This window comes from Leptopilina heterotoma, unplaced genomic scaffold (genome assembly GCF_015476425.1).
Source record: "Leptopilina heterotoma isolate Lh14 unplaced genomic scaffold, ASM1547642v1 Lhet_123, whole genome shotgun sequence".
Classification (NCBI taxonomy): domain Eukaryota; kingdom Metazoa; phylum Arthropoda; class Insecta; order Hymenoptera; family Figitidae; genus Leptopilina; species Leptopilina heterotoma.
In genome coordinates, this window is record NW_025110842.1 from 4,768,540 (window position 1) to 4,796,120 (window position 27,581).

At 18.9% G+C, this 27,581-nt stretch overlaps 2 protein-coding genes across 9 annotated transcripts; both read right to left on the reverse strand.

The window, feature by feature from the left end:
* LOC122512574 (sushi, von Willebrand factor type A, EGF and pentraxin domain-containing protein 1-like) lies at positions 1–21,175 on the reverse strand. 4 transcript variants are annotated; one of them, XM_043628477.1, is made up of 20 exons: positions 21,020–21,175; positions 17,586–17,750; positions 16,907–17,050; positions 15,895–16,062; positions 15,529–15,588; positions 15,241–15,402; positions 12,560–12,601; positions 12,342–12,401; positions 12,054–12,215; positions 9,370–9,414; positions 9,154–9,213; positions 8,866–9,027; positions 8,142–8,189; positions 7,716–7,853; positions 5,470–5,631; positions 5,171–5,329; positions 2,499–2,651; positions 1,591–1,749; positions 1,009–1,167; positions 1–121 (listed from the first exon to the last, which is right to left on the reverse strand). In XM_043628477.1, the coding sequence occupies exons 1-20, from the start codon at positions 21,093–21,095 to the stop codon at positions 45–47; spliced, it is 2,361 nt and encodes a 786-aa protein (XP_043484412.1). In that variant the 5' UTR covers positions 21,096–21,175; the 3' UTR covers positions 1–44. The 4 variants fall into 4 exon arrangements, with proteins under 4 accessions (XP_043484412.1, XP_043484411.1, XP_043484410.1 ...); XM_043628476.1 differs by having other exon boundaries at positions 9,370–9,411; positions 12,560–12,604; XM_043628475.1 differs by having other exon boundaries at positions 12,560–12,604.
* LOC122512575 (sushi, von Willebrand factor type A, EGF and pentraxin domain-containing protein 1-like) lies at positions 21,071–26,121 on the reverse strand. Of its 5 annotated transcripts, none has more exons than XM_043628483.1 (9): positions 25,960–26,121; positions 25,700–25,831; positions 25,346–25,498; positions 24,899–25,090; positions 23,171–23,341; positions 22,652–22,816; positions 22,092–22,250; positions 21,289–21,315; positions 21,099–21,201 (listed from the first exon to the last, which is right to left on the reverse strand). In XM_043628483.1, exons 2-8 carry the CDS (start codon positions 25,785–25,787, stop codon positions 21,305–21,307), a joined length of 939 nt encoding a protein of 312 aa, XP_043484418.1. In that variant the 5' UTR covers positions 25,788–25,831; positions 25,960–26,121; the 3' UTR covers positions 21,099–21,201; positions 21,289–21,304. The 5 variants fall into 5 exon arrangements, with proteins under 5 accessions (XP_043484416.1, XP_043484418.1, XP_043484417.1 ...); XM_043628482.1 differs by having other exon boundaries at positions 21,115–21,201; positions 21,293–21,315; XM_043628481.1 differs by lacking the exon at positions 21,289–21,315 and having other exon boundaries at positions 21,071–21,201.
* Between the last annotated feature and the right edge of the window lie 1,460 nt (positions 26,122–27,581).

Here is a 27,581-nt window from a genome sequence, read left to right on the forward strand (position 1 = left end):
TCTCTTTGTAGATTAGAATTGTTGTTAAAATAATAACAAGTTATTTAAAAGTTGCAATTGAACTTGAGTAATTCTCGCCTGTCAACTTGGAGACCATAATTGTGTACAGCCTCGCACAAAGCTGTAAATAAAGAAAAATTTACATTTTTAATTTTTATATTCTAAAATCAATGTATTTTCAATTCAATTTTAAATCTTTTAGAAAATTATGTATTAATAAAAAAAAAGAAAAGTTTATTTTTTTTGTAATTTTACTGTTACTTTTTTAATTTTAGTCTCAACTTTTTTCTTTATTTACAAAAATTAGAAAAATAGTTTCTTTTTTTCCCAGAGAACAAAAAAAAAATATTTGTTTTCTTAAAGAGAAAAAAACTTGTTTTTTTGTTGCAAAGAGCAAAAAACGAAAATTGCTTTTTCTCCAGAGAACAAAAAAGATTAGTTTTGTTTTTGCAAGAATAAAAAAATCGTAAAGAGAAAAAAAATTGTTTTTTGTTACAAAAAGCAAAAAAACAAAATCGCTTTTTCTCAAGAGAACAAAAAAAGACGGACTTTTTTGCAAAAAGAACAAAAAAATAGTTTTTTTTATCGTAAAGAGAAAGAAAATTTTGTTTTTTTATTCCAAAGAACAAAAAAAATTGCTTTTTCTGTAGAGAATAAAAATTAATTTGTTTTTTGTTCGAAAGAGCAAAAAAAATGCTTCTTCTGCAAAGAACAAAAATTGATTTGTCTAATCTTTGCAAAAGAAGAAAAGAATATTCTTTTTTCCAGGAAAAGTAAAAAATAGTTTTCTTTTTGCAAAAAGTAATAATTTTTTTTGCAGAAATAAAAAAAAATTGTTTCTATTCTTTTGTATTTTTGTTTTAATAGAGAAATTCAATATAATATTAATAAGAAAAAAAAGAAAGGAATTAAGCAAAAAAATAAATTTTGTCCTGAGGCAAAAGAAAAAATTCTTTTTTGTTTGTTAATTAATAATAATAATATGAGAAAATGAAAAAAGAAACTTACAAATACAGGTTGGAGGTGGTGCACTCCAATTTCCACCGGTGCAGCTAATCTCCTGCGTACCATTGAGTACATAACCATAATTACATTGTACTCGAATTACTTTTGAATTCCTAACATTTTGAGCAACTCCATTATTAATATGAAGAGGTTGGCAGTCGGCTGAAAGGAAGAAGAAAATTTTATTAATTTCTCCAATTTTTCGCTCTTTTTTCAATTGAAATCGATTTTTCGAGAAAAAAAATTACTTTTGCTTCTAATGAATAAACAAATAAATAAATAAATACGTAAATAAATAAATACGAAAATAAATAAATAAGTAAATAAATAAATACGAAAACAAATAAATACGTAAATAAATACATAAATAAATATGTTAATAAATAAATAAATAAAAAATAAATAAATAGAAAAATAAAAAGAAAGTTAAATTATATTATTTATTTCATTATTACTTTTTCATTTGAAAATTAAAAGCAGAAGTAATTAATTAATAATAAAAAAAATAGTTTGAAAAAATACAGAAGTAAATTAACAAGTAGGTGAATAAAAGAAAAAGTGAGTAAAATATTATGAAATACTAACCAGCGCAAATGGGAGCAGGTTGAGACCACTGTCCATAGACGCAGGACATTTCATCGCTTCCAAAAAGTTCGAAACCATTATGACAGACGATTTTGAAATTATTTTGTTTCACGTCCGGAATAATGTCTCCATTCACAATTTCTGGCATTGGACAATTGGCTGTGGAAGAAGAAAAGAAAAAAGTTAAATATAAAATTGAAAATTCAATTATTAAATACTTTCATTATTTTCAAAAATCAATAAAAATTCTTATCAGGAATTCAACTATTTTCAAGAATTATTTCTGCGTAAGATTCCAATTAGGTATTTTTTTAAATTAGTAAAATTCTTCGCAAAAATTTTATTAATTTGGAAAAGTTTAAATAATTAAATTCTTCGCACAATTTCAATTATTGACAAAAATTAATTAATTTAAAGCTTTATAACAGGAATTTAAGGAATTAATTAAATTTTAAAGGATTTTTCAATTAAATTCCTTGAAAATTTAAAAGACGCAAAAGTATTAAAATATTAAAAATTTTTTCTTCAAAAAATAATTAATTACATTATTTTTCTTTAAAATTTCTTACAAGTTTTGAATAATTTTATTCGAAAATTCTAAAAAAAAAATAATTGACTTTTGGAAGAATAGTAATTTTTAGAAATAATTAAATTTCAAAAGATTTTTCATTGAAATTATGTGAAATTTTAATTCCTGTGGAAAAATAAATAAGAATAAGTTTTTAAATTTTGTGTTTGAGAAAAAGTATTTGATTTTTTGAATAATAATATAATTTAGAAATTCCGAAAAAATTTATGCTATTATGCTAAATATTTTAAATAATTAATTTAAAAAACCAATTTCAATAAAAAAGTGAAAAAGTAGAAAAAGAAAAATGGAAAAACGGAGAAAAATAAAAATAACTTACGAACGCAAATTGGAGTATCATCCATCCATTTTCCATTATTGCAGACAGTTTCTTTTGCTCCTAATAAATAATAACCAGGATTGCAGGTGAATGTTGTTGAATCCCTGTTGTAAGTGGCTTGACCATTCATTAAATTAATTGTTTTGCAGAGAGCTGTAAGAAAAAAAATATTTTGGAAAAATTAATTTACAAATTATAAAATTAAAAATAGTACAAAAACATAACAATCGTAATAAAAAAATTAAAATGGCTATTTCAATTACTATTATTATTATTATTATTATTATTATTATTATTATTATTATTATTATTATTATTATTATTATTATTATTATTATTATTATTATTATTATTATCAATTATTTAAATTATTTTCATAGGAAAAAAATTTAACTATATTCAAGATAATTTTAATAAAATTTCTTTAACAGATTCAATTATTATTAAAAATTGTAATAAAATTTTTCTAAATTCAATTTAATTGATGTCAAAAGTTTTTAATAACATTCTTTGTAAAATTTCAAATATTTTCAATTAAAACTATTTTTAAAAATTATATTATTCTTACGAAATTTAATGAAACTCTGCAATAAAAGAAAAATGTAAATATTTACAAAAACTCTAATAAAATTGTTTGAAAGAATTTAATTTTCTATTAAATTAATTTTCTCCTTACAATTTAATTATTTTTAAAATTTTCAGAAAAATTATATTAAAAAAACTTCATTATTTACAAGAAAATTGAAATAAATTCTTCAAAACAATTCAATTATTTTAAAGAATTTTAATAAAAATCTTGCCAAAAATTAAATTATTTTCAAGAAAATTTTAATTACATTTTCTGGAAAGAATACAATTATTGAAAAAATTGTTCTTAAAATTCTTGAAATGAATTCAATTATTTTAAATAAATCGACAATTTAATTATTTCTAAAAATAATTGAATTCTTGAATAGAATTTTATGTGAATTTTTTTAAATAATTGAATCCTTGTGAATAAAATTTATTATTTCTACAAATAATTGAATTTTTGCAAAATTTTTAAAAATTTTGAAAAATAATTGAAATTTTCGAAGAAATCAATTAAAAATGGAATTGAAAATAATTAAAATTCTGATAAGAAGTTTATTATTTATATAAAAAAAATTGAATTTTTTAACAAGATTTTTATTATTTATAAATTGACTAAAGAATTTTATTACAATGATTATTGAATAAATAATTGAATTTTTCTTTAAATTCAATTATATTCAAAATTTTCAATAAAAATTATTAAAAAGAACTCCATTGCTTTCAAGAAAATTGAAATAAATTCTTCAAAACAATTCAATTATTATAAAAAATATTAATAAAAAACTTACCAAAAATTAAATTATTTTAAAGAATTTTAATAAAAATCTTGCCAAGAATTGAATTATTTTCAATAAAATTTTAATTACATTTTCTCGAAAGAATTCAATTTAAAAAAAAATTGTTCTTAAAATTCTTGAAATGAATTCAATTATTTTCAATTTTTTTTTATAAATACTTTACAAGAACTCAATTATTTTTTAGTAAATCGCCATTTTAATTATTTCCAAAAATAATTGAATTCTTGAATAGAATTTTATTAAAATTTTTTTAAATAATTGAATCCTTGCGAAAAAATTTATTATTTCGACAAATCTTTGAATTTTTGCAAAATTTTAAAAAATAAGTGAATTTTTGAGAAGAATTTTATTAAATTGAATTGAATTCCCTGGAATTCAATTAAAATTGTATTTAAAATAATTGAATTCCAGGGAAAATTTCATTATTTTTAAAAATAATTGAATTCTTGAATTAGATTTTATTGAAAGTTTTTTAAATAATTGAACTCCTATGAAAAATTTAATTATTTCTTTAAAATAATTGAATTTTTTCGGAAAAATTTTTCAAGATTTTGAAAAATAATTGAAATTTTCGAAGAAATCAATTAAAAATTGGAATTGAAAATAAGTGAAATTCTGATAAGAATTTTATTATTTTTATAAAAAATAATTGAATTTTTTACCAAGATTTTTATTATTTACAAATTGACTAAAGAATTTTATTACAATTTTAGAAAATAATTATTTGTACAAAAAACTAATAAAATTGTATAAAAGAATTTAATTTTCTATGAATAATTTTAATAGAATTTTAGAGGCAAATTGTTAATTACAATTAATAATAAACACGATTATTTTAAATTCTTAAAAGAATTTCTTCGAATAAAATTCAATTACTTTCAAAATTTTTAGTAAAAATTATTTTAAAAAAAAAACTTTATTATTTTTAAGAAAACTTTATATTTTTAAGAATTGAATTCTTAAAAACAATTAAATTATTTTTAAGAATTTTAATAAAAAATCTTGCCAAAAATTTACCATTAAATTAATTTTAATAAAATTCTAATTACATTTTCTCGAATAAATTCAATTATTCAAAACAATGTTGATAAAATTCTTGAAATGAATTCAATTATTTTCTAATATTTTTTAATAAATACTTTACAAGAATTCAATGATTTTCAGTAAATCAACAATTTAATTATTTCCGAAAATAATTGAATTCTTGAATAAAATTAGTACGAAAACATAATAATCCTAATAAAAAAATTGAAAAAATTTTTAAAAGTTTTTTTTTGTAAAATAAAAAAGAAAGAAACATACGAATGCACTGGGGAGTTGGGCTTGTCCACAGGCCATTAACGCAAGTTGATTCAGTTGGTCCTTGAATTTGGAATCCATCGCAACAGCCGAAATGTGCAGTTCTTGATTGATTGTTACTTTCAACCCATCCGTTTTTGAAGTAGAGAATTGGACAAGCGGCTAAAATAATATTTTTATTATTATTATTATTATTATTTTCATCTCTAGATTGTTGATTATTTTTATTATATTTCCACTATTTTTATTGCTATTTTGATTATTTTGATAAATATTGTACTAAAATTGTGATTAATACTTACGAACACATGTTTGTTTACTGTTGACTTGCTGTCCAGTTGGAGGCATGCCATTCTCGTCAGAAGAAATTTGGAAGCCTTCGTTACAAGTGTAAAGCAATTCATAACCAGAAGAAACAATTTGCACTTCAATTCTTCCGTTTTCAATTACCAAATCATTGGTAGCTGGAAAAAGGGAAAATTATAATTATTTTATTGTGTTTTAGTAATTGCTTTTTGCTTTTTTATTTCCAAACTTTTTCAACAATTTTTCTTTTAAAAAAAATATTTTCAAATTTTAAAATGAATTTACTGAAATTATTTTCAATAGGTAATTGTGAGGATTTCACTTATTTTTAATACAATATTAATTAATATCTTCAAAAAATTCATTTATTTTTCAAGAATTTAATTATTTAAAAAAAACTTTTAATAAAATTCAATTTTCAAGAATTTAATTATTTTTAAAAATAAATAAATTTTCGTAGGAATTCAATTATTTTAATTAATACAATTTTATAATTGAATTCTAGGGAAAATTAAATTATTTTTAAACATTTTTCTTTTAAAGTTTTAAAGAATTCAAAAATATCAATAGACAGTAAAGTTTTCACAGGAATTCAATTTAATTCTTCGAAAGAATTGAATAATATCAATAAGTAGTAAATTTTTTAACAGAAATTCAATTAGTTCAAATAGAATTTCAATAAAATTCTTCTCAAAAAATCACTTATTTTTTAAAAATTTTGCAAAAATTCAATTATTTGTAGAAATAATAATTTTTTTCGCAAAGATTCAATTATTTAAAAAAAAAAACTATAAAATTCTATTCAAGAATTCAATTATTTTTAAAATAATTAAATTTTTGCTGCAATTCAATGATTTTAAATACAATTTTAATTAAATTTTAGGGAATATTTAATTATTTTAAAAAATATTTGAATTTTTCGCAGGATTTCAATTATTTAAAAAAAAACTTTTAATAACATTCTATTAAAGAATTTAATTATTTTCAAAAATTATTAAATTATCAATGTATTAAAAATCAATGAATTTTTGTAAAGTATTTATAAAAAAATTTGATAATAATTGAATTCATCTCAAGAATTTTATCAAAATATTTTCAATTTTTTAATTCTTTCGAGAAAATGTTATTAAAATTTTATTAAATTCTTGGCAAGATTTTTATTAAAATTGTATTGAAAATAATTTAATTGTTGGCAAGATTTTTATTAAAATAATTTAAAATAATTGAATTGTTTTAAAGAACTTATTTCAATTTTTTTTAAATAATTTTAACTGAAAATTTTGAAAATAATTAAATTTTAAAATGAATTAAATTATTTTCAATAATTGTAATAAAATTCTTTAGTCCATTTTGTAAATATAATAAAAATCATGGTAAAAAATTCAATTATTTTTATATAAATAATAAAATTCTTATCAGAATTTCACCTATTTTCCATTTCATTTTCAATTTGATTTCTTCAAAAATTTCAATTATTTTTCAATATCTTGTGAAAATTCTCCAAGAATATTCAATTATTTTAAGGAAATAATTAAATTTTTTACAGGAGTTCAATTATTTAAAAAACTTTTAATAAAATCCAATTCAAGAATTCAATTATCTTTAAAAATAATTTGTCTCGAAGAATTTCATTACAATTGTTGAAAATAATTGAATTTAAATTGAATTTAAATAAATATTTTTAAAAAAAATTTTTTTCTTTTGAGAAATATTATTAAAATTGTATTTTGAAAATAATTGAATTTCTCAGAAGAATTTTATTATTTACAAAAACAATTGAATTCTTGCCAAGAATTTTACAATTTATAAAAATAATTGAATTGTTTCGATGAATTTTACAATCAAATTTGTTGAAAATAATTGAATTTAAATAATATTTTTAAAAATAATTTTATTCTTTCGAGAAATATTATTAAAATTGTATTTGAAAATAATTGAATTTCTCCGAAACATTTTATTATTTATGAAAATAATTGAATTTCATTGTATAAATTTAATTCTACAAAGAATAAATTTTTTATTCCTGCGAAGAATTTTCTTATTTATCAAAAAAAAAAATTAAATTCTTCTGGAGGATTTTACAATCCATAAAAATAATTAAATTGTCTCGAACCATTTTATCTGAATTTTAGAAAATTATTTAATTTTTTGAAGGAATTTTATTCAAAAATTTTATTAAAAATTCTTGAAAATATAAAATTTTTTAATTTTTAGTAAAAATAATAATTTGCAGAATACTTACGAACACAAACTGGAAATTGGTTTGATTGTGGTTGAACAACTGGATATCCATACATAGAATATCCAACATTACATTCAAATGTAATAGAACCGTCAATATTCATTTTTCCTTTTCCATTGGGAATTGTTTTTGGTAAGTCTGTCAGACGAAAAGAAAAAAAATTACTAAGTAAATAAATATTTGAATTAGTAAAAAAAAAATACAAAGAAAAGAAATGAAAGAGTAAGTAATAAAAGAAAGAAGTAAAAAATAAAATAAATGTACAAAATAAATAAAAAAGTAAATAAATTAGTAAATTCGCGAAGAAGAATTTACAACACAAGTGAAAAAGAAAGTAAGTAATAAAAAAAAAGCTAAAAATAAAATAAATTTTTCTTTATAAAATCTATTTCTATTTAAATAATAATATTAATAATACTAATTCACCTGATCTGATTGGAATACTCTCTGTCGTTGGTGCTTGTTGTACAGACGCTGAAAAAATTGAGAAAAAAACGTTAAAATTTGAATGAAATTGTTCATAAAATTGAATTACTTTCAAAAATTTTCAATTAAAATTATTAGAAAAATTTCATTATTTTAAAGAAAATTCAAAGGAATTTTTCAAAAGTAGATATTTAATTAAAATTTTCAAAAATTGAAATAATTTTTTAATTTTTTCTTCTTTAGAATTCAATTATTTCCATAAATAATAAAGTTCTTCGATGGAATTCAATTATTCTCGAAAATTTTTTGATAAAATTCTTTGCACGAATTTAATGATTTTCATTTCATGAATTTTTAAATTAATATAAATTATTATTACAGTAGAACCTCGATTATCCGAGGTAATGTGGGGAAGAGGTACCTCGGATAATCGAAAACTCGGATAACACGGAACCAATGAAAATTTCAAAATTTTAAATTATTTTTCATGTGTTTAAAGTGTTAGAATAATATTAAATGACAAAAATGGACGAAATTTTAAATGCAATGATCACAAATAGTGGTTTTGTAAAATTTATTTTCCAAATTTAGTCGCTCGATCCGTTTTATCCGAGTTATTCCGCATATAATCTGGAATCTCGGATAATCGAGGCTCGGATAACCGAGGTTCTACTGTATTTTTATTAAAATTATTCGCAAACAAATTTTTTTTTAAAAATCTCACCAAGGCAAAGAGGAACTGGACCAGTCCAAGCATTGTTAATATATTGAATTTTTGGCTGTCCGTACATTTGGAATCCGGGATTACATTGAAATTCATAAGTACGTCCGTCCTCACAAACTGAGTAGATTCCATTTACGAAATTTATTTCCACCTTTTTATTTTCTAAAATGATTTCAAAAAAACAGCATTAGAATAATTACTGCAACCATTTAATAATTAATAAGAGCAAAAACTAATTTTTTCCCAAAATCTATTTTTATTTAAATAATTATATTAATAGTCACAAACCTGTAACAACTATTGGAATATTGTGTGTGATTGGTGGTTGTTGTGTGGCAACGGTGGCAACTGGAAAAATTAACAAAAAAAATCTTTGAAAAATTCATGATTCTCAAATAAACGAAAATACAATTTTTAAATTAACAAATTAGAGAAAAAGAAAAAAAAATATTTAAATATCATGAGAAGAGTAATAGAAAATGGATTATTAAATTTTTATCGTACCATTGACAGGAATCACTTGTACACTGGGTGCGGCTGTTTTTTCTGCTAAATGTTAAAAAAAAATAATTAATAATTTCAGTTTCAAAATTCAAAAAAAAATTCAATTATTAACGAATTTACTAAATTATTTTAATTAATTGTTTTCAAAAACTTTTAATAAAATTCTTCGCAGGAACTTAATTATTTTCAATACAATTTTAATGAAATTCTTCGAAAAACTTTAAATTAAATTCTTAGCAAAAATTTTAATTATTTGCATTTTTAAAAAATGTTTGTAGAAATTTCTATTATTTTAAAGAATTTTAAGAAAATTCTTCGCAAATAATTTTATTATTTTTCAAAAATTTTAATAAAGTTCTCTACAATTGTTTTAAAAATTATTATTATTATTACTAGCAAATTTAAATTATAAATCCAATTATTTTTAACAATTTTGATGAAATTCTTTATTTAAAAAATCATTATTTTCAAACATTTTAATAAATTTCCTTAAAAAAAATTAAATTATTTTCAAAAATTAAAATAAAATTCTTCAAAACAATTCAATTTTTTGTATTAATTGTAAAATCCTCGGCAGGAATTTAATTATTTTCGCATAAATAAGAAAATTCTTCCTAAGAATTAAAATATTTTCGTAAATAATAAAATTCTACAAAGAAATTTATTTTTATTTTTATAAATAATATAATGTTTCGGAGAAATTAAATTATTTCAAATACAATTTAAATAAAATTTTCCGAAAGGATACAATTATTTTTTAAAATATTATTTAAATTCAATTTTCTTCAAGAGTTTCAATAAAAATTCAATTATTTTAAACAAATTTGATTGTAAAATTCTTGGCAAGAATTCAATTATTTTTGTAAATAATAAAATTTCTCTAACAATTTTAATTATTTTTAAAAATTGTAATAAAATTTTTCAAAACAATTCAATTATTTTCTAAAATATTAATAAATTCTTCGAAACAATGTAATTCTATTTTTAAGTAGAAAAATTCATCGCAAATATTAAATTATTTTTAATACAAATTTTAATAAAATTTTATAAATGAATTCAAATTTAAAAAAAAATTTATTTTAAATAATATTTTTCGTAAAAATTCAATTATTTTCTAAAATTCTAATAAATTCTTCGAAACAATTCATTTATTTTTATAAATATTAAAAACTAAAATTCTTTGCAAAAATTAAATTATTTTTAATAGAATTTTAGTAAAATTTCATGAAAAAATTCAAGTTTTTTGAAATTTTAATAATATTCTTCGAAAACATTCAATTATTTTCTAAAATTTTAATAAATTATTTGAAACAATTTAATTTAATTTAATTTAAATTTAATTTTTAAATTTAATTTAAATTTAATTTAATTTTTAATTTAATTTAATTTTCTAAATAGTAAAATCTTTGCAAAAATTAGAATCAATTCATCGAAAGAATTTCATTATTTTCTATATTTTAGTAAAAATTCATTAAATGAATTAAATTATTTTAGAAAATTGTAATAAAATTCAGAGAATAATAAAAATATTTTCTAAAAATTTTTAAAAAATTCAATAATTAAATGTTTAATTTCATTTATTAAGTAACACGATTATTTTAAAAACTTTAAAGAATTTGTTCCTAAAATTCAATTACATTTAAAATTATCAATTAAAATTATTAAAGCAACTCTGTTATTTTTAAAAAAAATTCAAAGAAATTCTCCAAAAGAATTTTATTAGGATTTTCAAGAATTTGAATAAAATTCTTCCCAAGAATTCAATTATTTTCATAAATTATATAAAAATTTATTGCAAAAATTCAATTATTTTTTAACGAAATTTTAATAAAATTCAATTATTTTTAATACAATTTTAAAAAAATTTCTTGAAAGAATTCAATTTTTTTTCAATTTTTAATAATATTTTTTCGAAAAAATTCAATTATTTTGTAAAATTTTAATAAATTCTTCAAAATAATTCAATTTTTTAAAAATTTTTAATAAAATTTCTTAAAAGAATTCAATTATTTCCTTAAATTTTAATAAATTCTTCGAAACGATTAAATTAATTTTTGAAATAGTAAAATTTTTGCAGAAATTCAATTATTATCAATAAAAATTTACAAAAAATGCGATTTTTTTCTTAATTCGCATTACAAAATTTTTCAAATGATTCAATTATTTTAAATACAATTTTAATAAACTTCAAAAATCAAGTATTTAATTATAGTTATTAACAGACACAATTATTTTGAAACATTGAAAAAATTCTTTCTTTTATTCAATTATTTTGAATTTAAAATTAAAATTATTTAAAAAAAAACTTAAAGAAAATCTTCAAAGGAATTTAACTATTTACAAAAACTGTATAATAAAATTGTTTAAAAGAGTTTAATTTTCTATCAATAACTTTAATTAAATTTTAATAGTAAAATTAATAATTACAATACAAAAGCGATTACATTCGAAAAATGTAATTTTCCCTGCAGAGAAAATTTCATTATTTTGAAAGATAATTGAATTCCTGAATTATATTTAATTAAAAGTTTTTTAAATAATTGAACTCCTGTGAAAAATTCAATTATTTTTGAAATAATTGAATTTTGACAAGATTTTGAAAAATAATTGAAATTTTCGAAGAAATCAATTGAAAATTGGAATTGAAAATAAGTGAAATTTTCTTTTTGAAAAAGTTGACTCACCAAGACAAACAGGAACTGGACCAGTCCAAGCATTGTTAATATATTGAATTTTTGACTGTCCGTACATTTGGAATCCGGGATTACATTGAAATTCATAAGTACGTCCGTCCTCACAAACTGAGTAGATTCCATTTACGAAATTTATTTCCACCTTTTTATTTTCTAAAATGATTTCAAAAAAACAGCATTAGAATAATTACTGCAACCATTTAATAATTAATAAGAGCAAAGACTAATTTTTTCCCAAAATCTATTTTTATTTAAATAATTATATTAATAGTCACAAACCTGTAACAACTATTGGAATATTGTGTGTGATTGGTGGTTGTTGTGTGGCAACGGTGGCAACTGGAAAAATTAACAAAAAAAATCTTTGAAAAATTCATGATTCTCGAATAAACGAAAATACAATTTTTAAATTAACAAATTAGAGAAAAAGAAAAAAAATAATATTTAAATATCATGAGAAGAGTAATAGAAAATGGATTATTAAATTTTTATCGTACCATTGACAGGAATCACTTGTACACTGGGTGCGGCTGTTTTTTCTGCTAAATGTTAAAAAAAATAATTAATAATTTCAGTTTCAAAATTCAAAAAAAAAATTCAATTATTAACGAATTTACTAAATTATTTTAATTAATTGTTTTCAAAAACTTTTAATAAAATTCTTCGCAGGAACTTAATTATTTTCAATACAATTTTAATGAAATTCTTCGAAAAACTTTAAATTAAATTCTTAGCAAAAATTTTAATTTAATTTTGATGAAATTCTTTTTAAAAAATTATTCTATTTAAAATTTTTAATAAAATTCATTCAAAAAATTCAATTATTTTCAAAAATTCAGATAAAATGCTAGGAAAAAATTATTATTAATAATTAATTACTAATAATAATTAAAATTAATAATTCAATTATTTTTATAAATTTGTAAAATCCTCTGCAAGAATTTAATTATTTTCGCAAAAATAAGAAAATTCTTCGCAAGAATGAAAATATTTTCATAAATAATAAAATGTTTCGGAGAAATTGAATAATTTTCAATACAATTTTGATTAAATTTCTCAAAAGAATACAATTACTTTTGAATATATTATTTAAATTCAATTATTTTCAAGAGTTTTAATAAAACTTCAATTATTTTCAACAAAATTTGATTGTAAAACTCTTCGAACAATTCAATTACTTTTATATATTGTAAGATTTTTGGCAAGAATTCAATTATTTTCAGAAATTTCAATCATTATTATTATCAATTATTTCAATTATTTTTATAGGAACAATTTAACCATATTCAAGATAATTTTAATAAAATCTCTCTAACAGGTTCAATTATTGTTAAAAATTGTAATAAAATTTTTCTAAACAATTTAATTGGTCTCAAAAGTTTTTAATAAAATTCTTTGTAAATTTCAAATATTTTAAAAATTTTCAATTAAAATTGTTTTTAAAAATTACATTATTTTTACGAAATTTAATGAAACTCTTCAGAAAAAAAAAATGTAAATATTTACATAAACTCTAATAAAATTGTTTAAAAGAATTTAATTTTCTATGAATAATTTTAATATAATTTCATAGGACAATCGTTAATTACAATTAATAATAAACACGATTATTTTAAAAACTTGAAAAAATTTCTTCATAAAATTCAATTACTTTCAAAATTTTTAGTAAAAATTATTTTTAAAAAACTTCATTATTTTTAAGAAAACTTTATATTTCTAAAAATTTAATTCTTCAAAACAATTCAATTATTTTAATGCATTTTAATAATAAAAATTTTATCTCAAGAATTAAATTATTTTCAATACAATTTTAATTACATTTTTTCGAAAGAATTCAATTACTAAAAAAAAATGTTCTTAAAATTCTTGAAATGAATTATAATTATTTTCAAATTTTTTTTATAAATGCTTTAGAAGAATTCAATTATTTTCAATAAATCGCTAATTTAATTATTTCTAAAAATAATTAAATTCTTGAATAGAATTATATTTAAACTTTTTTAAATAATTGAATCCTTGTGAAAAAATTTATTATTTCTACAAATAATTGAATTTTTGCAAAATTTTTAAAAATAATTGCATTTTTGCGAAGAATTTTATTAAAATTGTATTTGAAAGAATTGAATTTTTGCGAAAAATTATTGACATTCTTGAATTCTTTCGCAGAATTTAAAAAAAAATGTTTAAAAATAATTGAATTTTCCCTGTAATTCAATTAAAATTGTATTTAAAATAATTGAATTCCAGCGAAAATTTTATTATTTATTTATTTCTATAAAAATAATTGAATTCTTAAATTGAATTTTATTAAAACATTTTTAAATAATTGAATTAATGTGAAAAATTCAAATATTTTTAGAAATAATTGAATTTTCTTGGAAAATTTTTCAAAATTTTGAAAAATAATTAAAATTTTCGAAGAAATCAATTGAAAATAAGTCAAATTCTGATAAGAATTTTATTATTTATATAAAAATAATTGATTTTTTTACCAAGATTTTTATTATTTATAAATTGACTAAAGAATTTTATTACAATTATTCAAAATAATTATTTACAAAAAACTCGAATAAAATTTTTTAAAAGAATTTAATTTTCTATGAATAATTTTAATATAATTTTCATAGGAAAATCGTTAATTGCAATTAATAGTAAGTGCGATTATTTTAAAAACTTAAAAGAAATTCTTCATAAAATTCAATTAATTTTAAAATTTTTAGTAAAAATTATTTTTAAAATACTTCATTATTTTTAAGAAAATTGAAATAAATTCTTCAAAACAATTCAATTATTGAAAAAAATGTTTATAAAATTCTTGAAATGAATTTAATTATTTTCAATTTTTTTTAATAAATACTTCACAAGAATTTAATGGTTATCAGTAAATCTAAAATTTTATTATTTTTGAAAATAATTGAATTCTTGAATTAGATTTTATTTATTACAGTAAAAATTTTGTTATTTTTATTAAAATAATTAAATTCTTGAATTGAATTTTATTAAAACATTTTTAAGTTATTAAACTCCTGTAAAAAATTCAATTATTCCCTTAAAATAATTGAATTTTCTCGGAGAATTTTTACAAGATTTAAAAAAAACTGTTGAAATTTTCGAAGAAATCGATTAAAAATTGGAATTGAAAATAAGTGAAATTTTCTTTTTGAAAAAGTTGACTCACCAAGACAAACAGGAACTGGACCAGTCCAAGCATTGTTAATATATTGAATTTTTGGCTGTCCGTACATTTGGAATCCGGGATTACATTGAAATTCATAAGTACGTCCGTCCTCACAAACTGAGTAGATTCCATTTACGAAATTTATTTCCACCTTTTTATTTTCTAAAATTATTCGAAAAATACAATATTAGAATAATTACTGCAACAATTTAATAATTAATAAGTGCAAAAAATAATTTTTTCCCAATATCTATTTTTATTTAAATAATAATATTAATAGTCACAAACCTGTAACAACTATTGGAATATTTTGTGTGATTGGTTGACTGGTGGTTGTGGCGGCTTTTTCTGCAAAATTTTTATTTTCAAATATTAATTTCAATTTTCAAATATTTTCAAGTAATAATTAAAAATTCAAAAATTAAAATAAATTCAATTATTAACTAATTTACTAATTTATTAGGGTAATTATTTATTATTATTATTATAATTATTATTCTATTTACAAGGAAATTAGAATTTCATTGATAAATATTAAATCAACAGATTAAAAAGAAAAATTAGGAAACAAAAATCTAACGAAAGTAACTAAATTCAAACCGCGAATTATTATTTATTCGTAAGATTTTTTTCTTTTTGAAAAAGTTGACTCACCAAGGCAAATAGGAACTGCACCAGTCCAAGCATTGTTAATATACTGAATTCTTGGCTGTCCGTACATTTGGAATCCGGGATTACATTGAAAGTCATAAGTAAGTTTGTCCTCAGAAACTGAGTAGACTCCATTAGCGAAATTAATTTTAATCTCATTTACAATAGTTTCTGTAAAGAAAATAATTATTTGTCATTAATAATAATATATATTAATAATATTAATAATAATAAGTTAATAAGTAACTTCTTCAAAAATTATTTTCATCATTACGATTATTCATTTCTAGAATTTTCAAACTAAAATTCTTCAATTTTTTTTTAATTAATAATTTTTGAAAAAGTTCTTTGTGAATTTTTAAATTCTTTTGTTTACAATTTAATTTTACGAAATTTCGATTATTCTGACATTCTTCAATTAAATATTTATTAGAAATTAAAAACTTCAAATAATTAAAAAAATTCCATTAAACTTATTGAGAAAAATTAATTCTAAGATAGAATTGTTAATTAAATATATGAAAAGTTCAAATTTTCAAAGATTTTAATTTGAAATTCATTTTTAAATCAATATTTATTAGAAAATTCTACGGGAATTCAATTATTTAACTATAAAAATAAATATTTTATTAAACAATGTATTGAATGTTTCTTAAAATTGAATTTTCATGAAAAATTAGTTCTGAAGAATTCAATACAATTTTAATTCAATTTAAATAAATAAATGAAATAAATTTTTAAAAAACTATTTTTCTATTCTAGAATATTGAATTAAATTTACAAATTAAATTATAAGTTTTAATTGAAAAGAATTTTAATTAATTTAATTTGATTAATTAATTTTTGTTATTTTTTTTATCCTTCAAAGAATTAAATTATACAGAAATCCATTGATTTTAAAATTCGAAATTGTGAAACAAAAAAGCAAACAGACTTTTGAAATATATAAAAGGATTATTATAATATGGATAAAATTAATAAATTAATAAATTGAATAAAATATTTATATACTCACTGATACATTTTGACGAGGAACTACCATCAAGTTTAAATTCATTATTTCCCAAAAGTATGAAACCTTCATTGCATGCGATATTGTATTTATTGTCAGCGCTCATTGTCATGTATCCATTTTCAACAACTTTTATGGAACTTTTATCTGAAAATTTAATTTTCAACTTATTAGACAAAAATTTCTCACATTATTTTCTTTTTGTTTAATGAAAATTCTTCATTTTTGGGAAAAAATATAATTTTTCTAACAGTTTTTTTTTCTAAAAAATTAATAATCGTTTGAACTCGTGTAAAAATTGACAAGAAATTTCTAACAACTTGAATGTATATTTTTAATTCAATAATTAAACTTTCGAGTACCACTCGAACAATTCTGATTGTTAAAAAGTTTAATTTTTTAAAATTCAATTATTTTTCAAATTTTCAATTAGAATTTTTTTTAAAAAATACGATTATGTTTGAAAATAATTTTTAAAAGTATAAACAAATGAAATTCATTAAAATATCAAATTTATTTCAATAAAATTTGACAAAATTTTCAATTATTGTTTCAATTTTTTAAAATTATTTTCAGAAATAGAATTATTTTTAAAAAATTTTAATTACATTTTTTCAAGAAACAAAATTTTCGGAATTTATAAATCAAATTTTATGAATATAATATTTAATTGAATTCTCACCAACGCAGAACGGATTGGGATTGCTCCATTGTCCATTCAAACACGTAGAAAAAGTCCTGCCCATTGGAGAAAATCCATTTTCGCAATTAAAACTGAATTTTTGAATTCCATTGGATCCAGTGTATCTCACATTTCCATTGTTTACTGTCAATGTCTGGCAAGCATCTAAAATAAAAATAATAATTATATAGGACTAATAATAAAATTTTACCCAGCGGTCAATTTTCTCAACTAGAAAAATAAGATCATAAATTTTTCTCAGATTATAAGGACCATAATTATTGACATGGGAAAAACCGAAAATTATGCCGCGCATAATCCTCAAATATTGAGAAAGTATAATATTTATAAAAGGACACGTCTTAAGGAGTAAAAGTTTTCAGAAATAAGGATTATAAATGTAGAATATTTTTCTTTGGATTTTACAAGAACTTTAAGTTTAATATTTATTTATGTCCCAATTTTTATTGGCACTCGCAAATAAAAATTGTAAATTTAGAAAATAAATTCAGTCAAGTGAAAATGAAATATTAATGACGCAGTTATTCTTTTGGGATGAAAGAAAAATTTTAATTTATGAAAATTACTCTCTTTACTTTGCAATATGATAAATAATTATTTATTTATTTACTTGAAAGCGGACTTGTAAAAAAATTGAAGAAAGAAAATTATTAATTACGTAAAAATAGTAAATATAGGAATAAATAAAAAAAAAAAAATAAAAAAAATATGAAAATAAAAAAGTAATGAAAAGAGAATAAACAATAATAATTTATAATTATAATAATAATTATAATTATTTTGTTTATACTTCTAAAATTATACTTCGATAATTTTAAAAAATAGACAATTTCTAGAGAACAGAAAAATATAAAATTTATTATAAGATGTAAATATTGACACGTGTCGATATTTATTTTGACAATAAATATGAAAATTAGTCTTTACAATTCCGGTAAAATTACAATTTATTTTTCTCGAGAGTTTACTATTATTATTTATTTACTCACTTATTTAAATATAAACAATTAATTTTATTTATTTATTTATTTAGAATTAAAATTAAATTAAAAGTAAAGAAAAAGGAGAAAAGAGAAAAATTATGAAAAACCGAGGAAAAAAAAGAAAATTATATAAAAATAAAAAACAAAAGAGAAAAAAACATAAGTCATTAAAAATAGAGAAAAATAGAGAGCAAAAAAGGAAAATGGAGAAAAAAGGTAAATAATGATAAAAATAGAGAAAAGTAAAAAAAAATACAGAAAAGAAGAAAAAAAAGGCAGAGAAAAGTTGAAAAAAGAAAAATAGAAAAATAGTAAAAGAAAAAAAATAGGGAAAAGTGGAAGAAAAGTCAAACAAAGAGAGGAAAGTCAAAAAACAGAGATAAGTCAAGGAAAACGGAGAAGAAAGGGAAAATAATGAAAAAAATATAAAAAAAAATAGAGGAAAACACAAAAAATTCGATAAACAAAAGAGAAAAGAAAAGGAAAATAAAAAAAGAAGGTAAATAATGAAAAAAAGGAGAAAAGTAGTAAAAAACATAAAAAAGGACAAAGAAGGAAAAAAAGAGAAAAATGAAGAAAAATAGGGAAAAATGAAGAGAAAAATACAGGAAAGAAGAAAAAACAAATGTGGAGAGAAAAATAAAGAAAAAGGAGAAGAGAGGAAAAAAAAGAAAAATTGAGAAAAACAAAGGAAAAAGAATAAAATTAGATAAAAATAATAAAAAATAGAGAAAAAAAACAGAAAAGTTGATAAGAATAGAGAAAAGTAAAGAAAAAGGGATAAAAATGACAAAAAAGAGAAAAATATAGAAAAAAATAGAAAAAGAAAAAAGGAAAAAAAATAAGAAAAATTGGAAGAAAAGGCAAAAAAGAGAAAAAAGTTAAAAAAAAAAGGAGAAAAAAGGGAAAACAATGAGAAAAATATATAAGAAGGAAAAAAATACAAGAAAAAACAGAAAAGTCGATAAACAAAATAGAAAAGAAAAGGAAAATAGAAAATTGAGAAAACCGTGTAAATAAAGATAAAAGTAGATAAATATACTGAGAAGCAAAGAAAAATAGTAAAAAGAAAAGGAAAATACAGAAAAAAGTGATAATAATGATGAAAATAGAGAAAACTAAAGAAAAATATGTAAAAAAGAGAAAAATTGGAAAAATATGGAAAAAGTGGAAGTGTCCACTTTTCCCTATTTTTTTTCCTTTTTCTATTTTTTTTCTATATTTTTCTCTTTTTTTGTCATTTTTATCCGTTTTCTATTTTTGTCTTTTTTTCAAAAAGTCAAAAAAGAAAACGAAAAGTCAAGAAAATCAAAGAAGAAAGAGAAAACAATGAGAAAAATAGTGCAAAATATATAGGAAAAAACGAAAATGTAGGAAAAACAGTGGAAAAAAAAGGGAAAAATAAAAAAAAAAAAAAGAGAAAAGGAAAGGAAAATTTCGAGGAAAAAAGGTAAATAATGAAAAAATAGAGAAAAGTAGAGAAAATATAAAAAAGGGAAAAGAAGGAATAATACGAGGAAAATCAAGACAAAAAAGAAAAATAAAGGGAAAAATAGAGAAAAGGTGAGAAAAACACAGAATAAAAAAGAAAAAATAAATGTAGAGAAAAGTAAAGAAAAAGTGAGAAAAAAGAGGTAAATAGAAAAAAAAACTGGAGAAGAAGAAGAAAATTAGATAAAAATAAAAAAAATAGAGAAAAAGCCAAAAAAGTCAAGAAAAATATAGAAAAATAGAGAAAAAGCCAAAAAAGTCAAGAAAAATATAGAAAAAGCCAAAAAAGTCAAGAAAATAAAGAAAAATAGAGAAAACGCCAAAAAAGTCGAGAAAAATAAAGAAAATTCGATAAAAATAGTGAAAAATAATGAAAAAAAGGAAATAAGAGGAAAATAGAAAAAATTAAGAAAAATCGAGGAAATTAACAAAAATGTAGATTAAAATACTGAAAAGCAGAGAAAAAAGAAAAAAAAATAAAAGTCAAGAAAAGTGAAGGAAGAAAAAGGTGAAAAAAGAAAAAAAATGATAAAAACAGAGGAAATAAAGAGAAGAGTAGATAAAAATAGAGAAAAGCAGAGAAAATGAAGAAAAGAAATAAAAAATATTGGCAAAAAAATAGTGAAGAGTAGAGAAAAAATGAAAAAAAATATAGAAAAAAATGAAAAGAAGGAAAAAAAGAGAAAAGTAGAGAAAATTAGAAGAATAGCAGAAAAAGGGGAAAAAAGTGAAGAAAAGAAAAAAGTAGAGAAATAGGAAAAAAGTGAAGAATAGAGAAAAGTAGAGATAAATGAAAAAAGAAGGAAAAATTGAGAAAAGTAAAGAGAAAAAAAGAGAAAAATGGAGAAAGAAAAAAAGTGGAAAAAAGAAGAAAAATAGAGAAATACAGAGAAAAAAAAATAAGAAAGAAGTAAAAAATTAAGTTTTGTAAATACTCACTGCTATTAACAAATGCAGTCAATGATTGTTGAAGAATTGCAAAAATGAAAACGGCGAATAGCGACGGAACAGCCATCTTCTTGATGTTCCTTCAGCAAAAGTTGAAGAGAAACTGAAGTCCAATGTTATACTCTCCCTTAAATATTATACCTACTCGAAGGGATCTCATTAAGGCGGCGACACTATTCGAAACGCAATAGAAATGAAAATATCATTAATGATCTTTTAATTACACTCTCGGACAAACAATATAAAAATCAAATTTTTACCTACGTTTCCAATCAGTTAACAATCAGCTAAGAAAAAAAAAAGTAAAAATCGTCTAAATTTTTTAAAAATAAATTCCCATTTCAAAAAGAATATATTTTATTTTTTATCTCTACTTCACACAAATTACTTGGAAATTTTTCTAATTTGTTCTCTTCGCTTTTTTTTAATAAAAATTTTTCTCTACATTAACAAATTTTCTATTATTTTTTCTTCTTTCTGAATATAAATTTAGTAACAATCAAAATTTTTCTTCTTTTTTTTTAAACATAAATTTTCAAGGATTGTTTTTTTGTCTCTTTTTTAAACATAAATCTACCATTAAAATTTTTCATTAAATTCTTCATTCATAATTCTTTGTTTCTGAAAGAAGAAAAAAATGAAAAATTATTTTCATAATTAACTTAAGTAGGATAAATATAATTATTTAATATAATTTTATAAAGTTACGTTTATTTATTTAATATTTATTTTTCAATATAGGAAAACAAATTTTACTCTTTTTGGAATTATTTTCTATTCTCAGATTTAATAGAATTCATAATTATTTTTTGTTCATATTCTATTGAATAATATTCACTTATTAAAGAATTCTTTCTTGTCGTTAACTTCTCTTAATTGATAAATTCTTTTGAAAGTTAATTAGGAAAATAAATAGTAAATAGTAAAATTCTCTTTAGAAAAGTTTTCCAATTAAAAATAAAAAAAAAAAAGAAAAAGAAAAATGACTTGATTTTTGTAAATAAAAAATAAATAAGAAAAAAGAAACGTCACAAAAGTTGAAGAAAAAATTTTTTTTCTTTACCAAAACAAATTGGAAAAGGATGACTCCATTGTCCATTATTGCAGCGAATTTTCGAATTTCCAAGAAGTTCATATCCAAAATTACAAGACATCGTGAAGTAAATTTTATCATCATTCAGAGTCATTTGTCCATTAGAAAACGTTTTCACTTGACAGTGAGCTGAAAACAAAAATAAATTTTAGAATATATATTTTACTACTTTTAATATTATTATATTATATCATTATTATAATTTAATTCTTAAAATTTTTAATCGAGAAATAAAATAGATGTTCTTGAATAAAAAATAAAGATTATTTATACAATATTTTCTACTTATAAAAATAAATAAATAAATAAAATAAATTAGCAAAAATTAGCAAAATAATAATAATAATAAAATATAATTATTTATTTATTAATTGTAATTTGAAAATTATTATAATATTCATTTAATTGTTTAAATATTAATGGAGAAATAAAATAAATTTTGAGGGCAAAATAAAAGTGCCAAAAAAATACTAAAGAAAAAAACTTTGATGAATTAGAATTAAAAATATGAGGAAAAGAAAATTATTTACGAATACAAGTGGGAGTCTCCTGGATCCAAATTCCATCAGTGCAGAAAGATTCTTTATTTCCATCGAGAAAAAATCCCTCATTGCAGGTAAATTTTGACATGTATTCGTCATTTTTTAGTGAGAGGCTCGAAAAGCCGTTCAGTAATTTTTGTGGTTGGCACGAAACTAGAAAAGAAAGTTCGATTTATTTTATCATTTAGTAAAAAAAAATACAATTTACTTTACAAAGTACTATTTATCAGGAAAAATATTATTTACTCCGAAAAATTTTATTTATTACAATATTAATTGCTCCAAAAAATATTATTTATTACAAACAATATTATTTGCTCCAAAATATATTATTTATTACAAACAATATTATTTGCTCCAAAATATATTATTTATTACAAACAATATTATTTACTCTAAAAATACTATTTATTGTAAAACAAAAATTTAGAAAATAAATAATAAAAATTATTCAAAAAAAAACAAAATTCCAAAAAAGAATAATTAAAATTTGAAAAATATACTCACTAATGCAAATTGGCTTTTTGGCGCTCCAGGTTTTATTAAAATAATAAACAGTCTCTTGTCCAATTAATTCATATGGATAATTGCAAAAATAATTAAATTCAAATGTCTCTGAATCCAAGTCAATAACTGTAAAATGTCCATTTTTCATTTTGTTCACATTTGGTAGAATTTCTGAGGGAATAAAAGAGAGAAATTGATTAATTTTTGTAATTAATTTTCTAAATAATTATTCAATTCAAAATTTTTAAATGAAATACAAAGAAATTAATTTTTAAATTATTAAACTCAGAAATTAATTTTTAAATATGCAAATTCTTCGGGAGAATTCAATTATTTTTATAAATATAGTAAAATTTTTTGCGCAGTAATTAAATTACTTTCAACAAAATTTTTAATAAAATTCCACGAAAGAATTCAATTATTTTCTAAAATTTAGTAAATCTTTTTTGAAGAATTCTTTTTATAATTAGTAAAATTTTTGCAAAAATTCAATATTATTTTCAATAAAATTTCTCGAAAGAATTACATTTTTTTCATTCATAATTCGTCGTTAAAAAATTTTTTAAAAAAAAATCCAATTATTTTCTAAAATTTTAATAAATCCTTCGAAGCAATTCAATTATTTTAAAACTTTTTGAAAAATTCTTCGTAGAAATTCAATTGTTTTCAAAAATTAATAGATTTCTTTATAGGAATTCAATTATTTACAAAAATTAATAAAATTCTTCTCAGAAATTCAATTATTTTTAAATTCAATTTTAATAAAATTTCATAAAAGAATTCAATTTTTTTCAATTTTTAATAATATTTTTTCGATAAAATTCAATTATTTTCTAAAACTTTAATAAATTGTCCAAAACAATTCAATTTTTAAAATCATTTTTCGAAAGAATACAATTATTTCTAAAGTTTTGATAAATTTTAATTATTTTTATAAATAGAAAATTTTTTTTGCAAAAAGCCAATTATTTTTTAATGCAATTTTAATAAAATTTTAGAAAGAATTCATTTTTTTTTAATTTTTGATATTTTTTCAAAAAAATATTCAATTATTTTCTAAAAATTAGTAAATCTTAGTAAACAATTAAATTTTTCTTTTATTTTTAATAAAATTTATGGGAAAGAATCCAATTTTTTCAAAAATTTTAATAAATTTCAATCATTTTTAAAAAATTAAATAAAATAAAATAAAATTCTTTGCAAAAAAGCAATTATTTTTTTTAAATTTCAATAAAATTTCATAAATGAATTCAAGTTTTTTGAATTTTTAGTAATATATTATTGGAAAAAATTCAATTATTTTCTAAAATTTTAATAAATCCTTCGATACAATTCAATTATTTTTTTAAATCGTAAAATCTTTGCCAAAATTCAATTATTTTCAATAAAATTTTGACGAATAAAATATTCAATTTTTTTCTTATTCGTTATAAAAATTTTTCAAAAGAATTCAATTATTTTTAAAATTTTCAATTAAAATTATTCAAAAAACTACATTATTTACAAAAAAAAATTCAAAGAAATTTTTCAAAAGTACCTATTTAATTAAAATTTTCAAAAAATTTTACTAAAATTCTTCGCAAGAATTAAATTATATTTTCATAAATATAACAAAATTCTTCAAAGGAATTCAATTATTCTCAAATTTTTTCGACAAAATTATTTTTCTAATTTACAAATTGAAATGAACTAAAATAAAAAAATTTTTAATTAATTAAAAATACTTACGAATACAAATAGGCTGTGAATGAGTTATTTTTCCTCTGATGAACCAAATAATTTTCTCGCCAATTAATTTATATCCCGGATTGCAAATATACGAAAACTGATAGCGATCCGATAATAATGTCAATGTAACTTTTCCATAATTTAAATCAAAATAAAGACCATTTGAATCCTTATGAATTTTTTTTCGTCCATCTGAAAAAGAGCAAAAAAAAAAAAAAAATTGAAAACAGAAAAATAATATAAATATAGAAATTTTTCAGATGAAGTTTGGACTTTTTTGAACTCTTTCAGGTTAAACTTGTAAAATAATTAATTTACTGTGCAATGATTAAAACAAAGAAAATAAATAAATGTTACTAAAAAAGAAAAAGTAAAAAAAAAATAAATAAAAAAAAGAAAATTAATAAATAAAACAAAAATTAATAAATAAATAAAAAATGTACTTACACATACAACGTAGAATTTTTGTGGTTCTTTTTCTATCATTTGGCTTGAATGAATCTAGATTTTCAAGATGAAAATAATCATCGCAATAGGGCTTTATTGTCCAATCAATTAAACTGATGTGAAAACCGCCGTTTTTTATTTCATAACGTGAATCTATTTTTTTAATATTATAATTCAAAATTAGTAAAAAAAAAATTAAAAACGTTTAAAAAGTGAATTTTTGTTATATAAAATAAAATAAAATAAATATCGAATAATATTAATAAAAATAGAACATTTTTATTTCAAAGGAAATAGAAAGAAAAATTAATTACAATAAAATGGAAAAATAAGAAAAGAAATTCTTTTACTCACGACTATTTATTGATTGAATAAAGAATTCGAAAATCAATAAAATAATAAAATAGCGATAGTTTAATTTTCCTCCTCCTCTTATTTCCATAACGTCTTCATAACGTTTCGAATTTATTGGATTTTTGATCGCACCTTGAAAAAAATGAAATAAAATGAAATAAAAATAGTAAATTAAAAATTAAACAATATTAAATCAGTGGAGACAAAAATATTGCAAATGGAAAATATTATTTTCTTTTCTTCTTTTATATTTTCAGTACCTAAAATCCAGTGTCTACTTATCCTTGAAGATGAAAATTTAATAGTCCCATCGACGCATAATCTTTACAGCTAATAGAAGATAAAGAAAAAGGTAATTAAATTCAGGTAAAAATTTACCATTATCTTGAAATAATATTTTTTCTGGAAAATATTTTTAAAAATGCCAAATTTATTTGACAAATATTTTAGAAAAAAAAAATATGTTCCACGTAATTGTTAGAAAAAATAGAAACAAAAATAGAAACAAAGAAAATAAGTAACAAAAAAAAGAAGTAGACGAATAAACAAACGAATATTTAAAAAAAAAAGAAAGGAATAAAAATTGAAAAAAAGCAAAAACAACAAAAAAATAGAAAAACAACAAAAATAGAAAAAAAAGCAAAAACAAAAAAAATAGGAAAACAACAAAAAATAGAAAAAAGCAATATTAGCAAAAAATAGAAAAAAGCAATATTAGCAAAAAATAGAAAAAAGCAATATTAACAAAAAATAGAAAAAAAAGCAAAAACAAAAAAAAATAGAAAAACAATCATTTCAATTAATAAAAAAAGAAGAAAGTAAATAAAAAATAAATTAAAAAAGCAAAAAAGAAATAGAAAAATATACAAATAAATGAATAAAACAAGCAGTAAAAGCAAAAAAAGGAAAATAGAAAAACAAATAAAAATAAAAAAAAAACAAAAAAAGCTAAAAAAGGAAAATAAAAAAAAATAATTTAGCAAAAAATAAATCAAATAAAAAGTGAAAAACAAATAAAAATTAAAAAAAAGAAACAAACAAAACTACGAAAAGAGAAAAAAATAAACAACCAAAAAAACAATAAAAAAATGAATAGAACGAAAAATTAATTTTATTTTTAAAATATATTAATTCATTATATAAAAATAACTGAGAAAATTATAATATTTCTAATATCATTAATATTTGGAAATAATTAAGAAAAGTTGTAATACAACTATTTATGTTTAAACTGTTTTTAATTATTCGAGACTATAAAAAAAAAATTATCAATGCTTTAGAATTTCAATTCTTTTCAGTAAAAAATTTTAAAAATAATTTCTACTAAAAAAACAATAAGTATTTAAATCATTATGTATTTCAAAATTTTCTGATTAGACAAAAAAAAAATTCCCCATTTTTTTCGAATTTATTTTCAAAACTCTAATTTAATGCTTTAACGATAATATTGAAAAATAAAACCAAAAAATCAATTAAACAAAATTGTTTTCAATAAAAAATCAATAAATTAATTTGACAATTAAAAACATATTCTGAAGCATAACAAAAATTAAATTATTTCAAGAAATTTAATTAAAATTCCACTGAAAATAATTAAATTTTTACGACAATTTTTTTCAAAATTCTTGAAATTATAATAAAATTGTATATTTAAAATAATTGAATTTTTCTAAAGAATTGTACAAAAATTTCTAAAACTAATTGAATTCTTTTAAATGATTTAATCAAAATTTCTAAAAATAATTAAATTAAGGTCAAGAATTTTATTAATTTTTAAAAATAATTGAATTTCTTGTGAAAGATTTGATTAATTTTCGAAAATAATTGAATTTCTGCAAAAGATTTTAATAAATTTTGAAAACAATTGAATTCCTGTGAAGAA

Excerpts from the sequence above, each read along its gene's own strand:
- LOC122512574 (XM_043628475.1), bottom strand. The coding sequence starts at position 21,095 with ATGGCTGTTCCGTCGCTATTCGCCGTTTTCATTTTTGCAATTCTTCAA. Across the intron at positions 15,589-15,894 it reads TGCAGTTCCTATTTGCCTTG|AAAAAGCCGCCACAACCACC; the intron begins GTGAGTCAACTT and ends AAAATTTTGCAG. Across the intron at positions 9,214-9,369 it reads ACAAGTGATTCCTGTCAATG|TTGCCACCGTTGCCACACAA; the intron begins GTACGATAAAAA and ends TAATTTTTCCAG.
- LOC122512575 (XM_043628479.1), bottom strand. The coding sequence starts at position 25,787 with ATGGAAATAAGAGGAGGAGGAAAATTAAACTATCGCTATTTTATTATT. Across the intron at positions 22,251-22,651 it reads GGAGACTCCCACTTGTATTC|CTCACTGTCAAGTGAAAACG; the intron begins GTAAATAATTTT and ends TTTTGTTTTCAG. Across the intron at positions 21,650-22,091 it reads TCCTTTTCCAATTTGTTTTG|AAACAAAGAATTATGAATGA; the intron begins GTAAAGAAAAAA and ends TTCTTCTTTCAG.